The sequence below is a fragment of the Dasypus novemcinctus genome, chromosome 8 (assembly GCF_030445035.2).
Source record: "Dasypus novemcinctus isolate mDasNov1 chromosome 8, mDasNov1.1.hap2, whole genome shotgun sequence".
NCBI lineage: Eukaryota > Metazoa > Chordata > Mammalia > Cingulata > Dasypodidae > Dasypus > Dasypus novemcinctus.
In genome coordinates, this window is record NC_080680.1 from 129048257 (window position 1) to 129054463 (window position 6207).

A 6207-nucleotide genomic window follows, 5' to 3' on the forward strand; every position below is an offset into this window, starting at 1 on the left:
TGGACAGACAGCCACTCCCAAGGGCCATGTCCAGAGGCAGCCTCGGGGCCTGCAGATCCCCCAGCCTGGAGCAGTCCCAGGCTTGGGCATTGCCCTGCGACTGGTGGACAGTGCAGGGGTGGGTGGGCGAGAGCGGAGCCTGACAAACTCCACTGCTGTCCACTGCGGTCCACCCCGCGGGGGGGCTGACCTGCCGGGGCTGCAGACAACAGCCTGGGAACAGACCAGGGCCCCGCCACATGCGGCTTCCAGGGCCCGGGGTGGGACACACCAGGTCCCTTCCCCTGAAGGGGAGATGCTGGGGGTCAGCCCAGCCAGTCCCTGTGCAGAGATGGGAGTGGGGTGCAGCAGGCGGGGGTGGGGTGGGGTCAGCCACAGCCTGGCTCGCAGTGCCCGGTTCCAAGCGGTGCTCTTCACCCAGCAGGAGCCTGAGCCAGATGTGGTCCCTCCCCAGTGTGGGGGGAGCCCAGGCTGCGGGAGGGGGAAGAGGAAGGGGAGATGGAGGGGTGGAGACCCAGGATTGTAAAGAGGGGGGGTGGGAAAGGAAATGAGCCAGCTCTGGGGGCTCCAGATGGGTCAGAGGAGGGAAAGAAAAGGGGGTGAGGGAGAGCAATTAGGGGAAAGGTTGGGGGCACCAGCTGGCAAAGGTCCCTCGCCGCCCCCAGCCCCTCGGCACCTCCGCCTTGTTGCCTGGGGACCTGGAACCTCCCGGGGTCCTGTGTGGGGAGCGCCAGGAGGTGGGCGGTGGGAGGGCAGACGCGCGCCAGGAGCTCAGGAACCCCGGGAGGGCGCGCGCCGGCCGGAGCGGGAGCCTTTCCGGGGCGGCGGGGCGCCGCGGTCCCAAGGCCGCCTGCGCGCACCCCCTGACTCACTTCCTTTGCTTAGAAGCGGAAACCTGCCCGGAGCTTCCTCCCGCCCGGACGCCGCCCGGGGACCCGCAGGTGTCGCTGCCCCCTACAGACCCCCATCCCGCCCGGGACCCCCACCCTGCGCGGCCAGCGTTCCGCCGCAGCCCAGGCCCCGGCGCTCGGAGCAGGCGCGGCCCGGCGCGGGCGCGGGCGGGGGCGCGGGCGCGGGCGGCGGGCGCAGCTGCAGGTAAGGGGTGCGCAGCTCGCTCCCGCCGCCCCCGCCGCCCCCGCCGCCCGCGCCCTCCCGCTCGCCCTCTCCTCCTGTGCTTTGCGCCCCCGCGCCCGCCGACTCTGGGGGCTCCCTGCCGCCGCCCCCCGAGTGTGCTCACTGCTGGCATGTCGGGAGGGCCTCGGGGGCAGGGTGGGCAGCTCTCCGGGGCTGGGCCCACTGGAAAGCAGAAGTTCCGGCCAGACACCCCCCCACACCCCGGGTTCTCGAGGTTGAGCAGGCGTCTCGGGGCTCCCCTCTGGGGCGCGCAGGGCCCCTGGCGCCTGGCCGTCGGAGCTGCGGGCGAGGGCGGGGTCCGGGCGTGACCCTTTGTTGCCCCCAGTGGGTGCCCGGCCGGCTCCTCCTCCCGGAAGCCGGGTGGGCAGCTCGATAAGCGGCTCCGCGCCCGCCCCCCAGGCTACTTCCTCACGGCCGCCGCGGCTGTTCATGGGAAAACCCGGGGGATTTGCATGGGGCCCCGCGGGGGAGCCGCTTCCTGGTCCGAGCGGCGAGACTGGGGCCCCGCGCGGCAGGGCCGGGCGCAGGCCGTGGGGTAACCCGGACCGCGCCCCGCAGGCCTCCGCAGGAAGGTCACTCCGGGAGAGGACGTGAGGCTGCTCCGGGCGCAGGGCCGCGGCGGGGGTCTGGAGACCCTTCGGCCTTCCTGCTGCAGGGACGGCGACCCGCACCGCGGAGCCATGGACGGCGGCCAGCCCAGCCCGGAGCCGGCGCCCGCCCCCGGCGCCCCCCGCGCCCCGGGCTCCAGCGTGATCGCGCCGGTGCGCGCCGTGCTCCGGCTGCGCCGCCGCGTCTGCCTCCTGCGCAAGAGGCGCTTCCTGCTGCCGGGAGCGGGGTCGGCGAGCGCGGGGCCCGACAGCGCGCCCCGGACGCCGCGCGCGGGCCCAGACCAGCCGCAGTTCTTCACCTTCGACGGCGCGGCGGAGCTGTCCTCCAGGGCGCCGCGCAAGAGGCGCCGGCGCAGCCGCGTGGTGCTGTACCCTGAGAAGTCGCGCAAGTACCTGCCGCGCGGCGAGCGCCACAGCCGCGCGCAGCGCTGCCTGCTGCTGCTCGTGGCCATCGTGGGGTTCCAGGTGCTCAACGCCATCGAGAACCTGGACGACAACGCGCTGCGCTACGACCTCGACGGGCTGGAGAAGGCGCTGCAGCGGGCCGTGTTCGGCCAGGAGGCCGCCGTGGGGCGCATCGTGCAGCTGCTGCGGGACTACCTGGCCACGCACGTGCACAGCCGCCCGCTGCTCTTGGCGCTGCACGGGCCCAGCGGCGTGGGCAAGAGCCACGTGGGCCGCCTGCTGGCGCGCCACTTCCGCGCGGTGCTCGACGACAGCGCGCTCGTCCTGCAGTACGACGCGCGGCACCACTGCCCCGACCCCCACGCGGCGCAGGCCTGTCGCGAGGAGCTGGCGAGGCGCGTGGGCGACGTGGTGGCGCGGGCCGAGGCGGAGGAGAAGACCCCGCTGCTGGTGCTGGACGAGGTGGACTTCATGCCGCCTGCGCTGCTCGACGAGCTGCACGGCCTCCTGCAGCCGCAGCGGTCGCACCAGTTCCACAACGCCATCTACGTGCTCCTCAGCGGCGCGGGCGCCGGCGAGATCACGCGCTTCGTGCTGCAGAACGCGTCCCGCGCGCTGCCCGTGCGCCCTGGCGGCGGGCGCGTCTCCAGGGCCGGGGCGGCCGGGGCCCAGGCCCAGGAGGAGCTGCGCGCCGGCCTGCGGGCGCTCCTGGCCCGCGAGCACCCGCTCTGGAAGGCCGCCGCCGTCGTGCCCTTCCTGCTGCTGGACAAGTGGGACGTGGTCAACTGCTTCCGGGACGAGATGGCCGGGGAGGGTTTCTTTCCCGAGCAGGCCCTGGCCGAGCGGCTGGCCGCGCAGCTCAGCTACTACCGCGTGGCTGGCCACGAGTTTGCGGTCACCGGCTGCAAGCAGGTGGTGGCCACGGTGAACCTCTTGTAGCTGGACGTGGAGGCCACTCGGCCAGATGTTTGGAACGGTGGTGGGGGCAGGTGAGAACCAAGGCTGTGGGCCGACAGGGGCCCTAATCAATCTATGGCTGCCCCCATCCAGTTCACACTCAGCAAAGCAGGCTGGTGGGGGTCGGTCAGCTGTGCCATGGGCTGAGCCCCCAGTTCCAGGGGTCCACTGCCCACAACTGGCCTGGACACCCCATGGAGCCCCCAGTCTGTTCCTGGGATCATCAGCCTGGCTGCCACCATCCAGGCCCCAAGATAGCAAATGTCCTCAGTGCCTTCTGTGGCCGGCACATTCCCTGCCACCCCGGGAGGTGGGCAGGCTATCCCCGTGTTACACGGGACGGTCTTGGGATGAGCAGCCTCTGGGGCACTCAGCAGCTCCCTTGCAGAGCTGGGATTTGAACCCAGACCCTTGCTGGATGGCCTTTCTAAGGCTGGTTACCTGACAGGAGTAACTGCTCTGGTGTCCCAGGTGCTTTGTGTTGATGCCTCAAGGTGTGTGTGCAGGTGTGTGTGTATGCAGAGAGCTGCTGAGTGTGGGTTGTTTGCGCAGCCAGGCATAGGTGAGGTCAGGGCTGCACCTGTCCCCAGGGGGCCCGCCCAGGACTGTCACCTCCCACGACCCAGGCTTGGGCTCTTCATCCACCCATTCAGTCAACAGCACTCACTGCAAGTCTAAACGTAGGAGGAATTTTATTTTGTCTTTTTGTTACTGATGTCTAATATAGGTCTTCATGCTCGAGCCACCTGCTGGGGTGCCGGTGTTACATGAGGCCAGTAAATAATGATCGTTAATGAACTGTGGTTCAAATCAACGGCCCCACTGTGGCTTTTGTTTTTGCTTTTGTTTTTTCTGTTTAATCTATTAATAATTGAAAGTGGCATATTAAAATCTTTCTCTCTGATGGTGGTTTTGTCACGTTTTCTCTAAGCCTCTGTTTAATAGGCACATGTGAACTTAGATGGAAGGACTATGGGGTCACAAAATTTACAGCTCAACTGGCAAGGTTTTCCAGGAAATCCAAAAGTAACTCAAAGTATTTTCTTTAATTGCCCCAGACAGGCACTCAGGGAAGGCATGTGGCAACTGCCAACTAATCAGATTACCCCAAAATGGAATATCTGTTTTCCTTCATATGTATGAGTAAATTGTTTATGTGCTGTTGTCTCTGAGTTATTCTTTGAAATACTCTCATGCATGTATCATGTAGTAACGCTCTCGATCTCTAATGCTAACTTAAAATATAAAAGTATTTTTTCTGATATTAACATAGCTAATTCAGTTTTTTTTTTCAGTTAGGATATGTGCAGGATGTGTTTTTATGGCTTTATATTTTAACTGTCTTTTGTAAACAACAAGTAGCTGGATTTTTAATAAATTTAACTTAACAACCCCTGTCTTTGAGCTGCCAAGTTTGGCCCATTTATATTTATTGTAATTTTTTTTTTTTTTTTTTTAGGAGGTACTGGGGATTAAACCTGGCACATCATTTATGGGAAGTAGGTGCTCAGCCACTGAGCTATAACCATTCTTTCCCTTTTTAAAAACTGATATTGAATACTCAGATTTCTTTCTGTGCTTGTGTGTGTGCGTGCGCGCCTTTTTGTTGTACTACTTTTTCTAAGCTTTTTCTTAGTTCTTGGCTGTTTTTTGTATTGATCCCCAATCCCAACTCCCACACACAATGTTCCAGTTTTCTCCTTAATTGGTTTGGAAGTTATGCCATGGATATCTAATTTAACACGTGTAAAGTTAATAGCTTACACCCTCACCTGGACAATATAAGTCTAGATCACCTGACTCCAATTCAGCCCTTGCTCAACTTGAGTGAGTTTTATAAAGTACTTTAATTCTGTCCTTTTATTTTAAGCCTACATATCAGAAGACATTTGTCCATTTTTGTTGATTATTAGAGAAAGAAGTTCCTTCTTTTACAAATGTTCTACGGTTCCCCTTCTGTTATAAGTCAGGTTTCCTTATGTGCACATGGGTCTGTTTCTGAGCTCTCTATTCAATTCCATTAGCCAGCTTGTTTCCCCTGGGCCAGCACCATGTTGTCTTAATCGCAACTGCTTTCTAAGTCTCCCTAAGTCAGGACATCTGGCTGGAATATCATCTTACTCTTCTTGAAGACTTTGGGCCTTTTTTTTAAAAACTCAATTTTGCCCAATTCTTTGAAAAACCTTTTAATATTTGATTGGGAGAGCGGGTGTAGGTCAGTGGTTGAGCACCTGCTTTGCATGTATGTGGTCCTGGGTTCAATTCCTGGTACCGCCTTAAAAAAAATTTGGAATTGCATTGACTCTGTAGATCAGTTTGGGGGTCTGTTGATACCTTTATATTGCTGTATGTTTATTAAGTCCTCATTTAATGCCTTTCAATAAAGTTTTGTAATTTTCTGCAGAAAGGTCTTGCTCATTTTTGTTAGGTTTATTCCTAGGAAGCATATTCATTTTTCTTGGTATTATCAAGGGTTACTTTTGTAAAATACAGTACACATCAAGTCAAGTGCATAAAGCAAAAGTACAAGTTCCAAATTTTATCACAAAGCAGCCGCCCTCTGTTTCATGATACAGGTCAGGGAGATGGTGAGTACCCCAGAAACCCACCTGGTGTCTCTCATCTCCCACTCTCTGCTCCTTCCTCCCCAGCCCCAAGGCAGCCGCTGCTCTACTTTCCAGGTAGTTGCTGTTTTCCTCATACTTTCACCACCTAATTTTATAACCCTAACAACAATGGTTTAGTTTGTTTTTTTATTTTTTAGCTTACTTGTGTATTTATTTCTTTATTTTAAAAAATTTTTGCTCATAGTCTACTTATTGTCTGTTTTATTCTTTCTGAGGCACCGGGAACCAAATCCAGTACCTCCAATGTAGGAGGCAGGAGCTCAACTGCTTGAACTGCTCGTTGTCTGCTTGTTTTTGCTTGACCTCTGCTTATTTTCCCTCCATCTCTGCTCACTGTTTGCCTGCCTTCTTTAGGAGGCACTGGGAACTGAACTCGGGATCTCCCATGTGGGAGGTGGATGCTCAACTGCTTGAGCCACGTCCGCTCCTCTTTATGTATTTGTAACAATTTTATTGAGATATAATTTACGTGCCAT

At 58.6% G+C, this 6207-nt stretch overlaps 1 protein-coding gene across 1 annotated transcript; it reads left to right on the forward strand.

The window, feature by feature from the left end:
• Positions 1–871: 871 nt before the first annotated feature.
• On the forward strand, positions 872–5511 carry TOR4A (torsin family 4 member A). The gene is made up of 2 exons (XM_058302785.2): positions 872–1095; positions 1693–5511. Exon 2 carries the CDS (start codon positions 1815–1817, stop codon positions 3084–3086), a length of 1272 nt encoding a protein of 423 aa, XP_058158768.1. The 5' UTR covers positions 872–1095; positions 1693–1814; the 3' UTR covers positions 3087–5511.
• Positions 5512–6207: the final 696 nt, after the last annotated feature.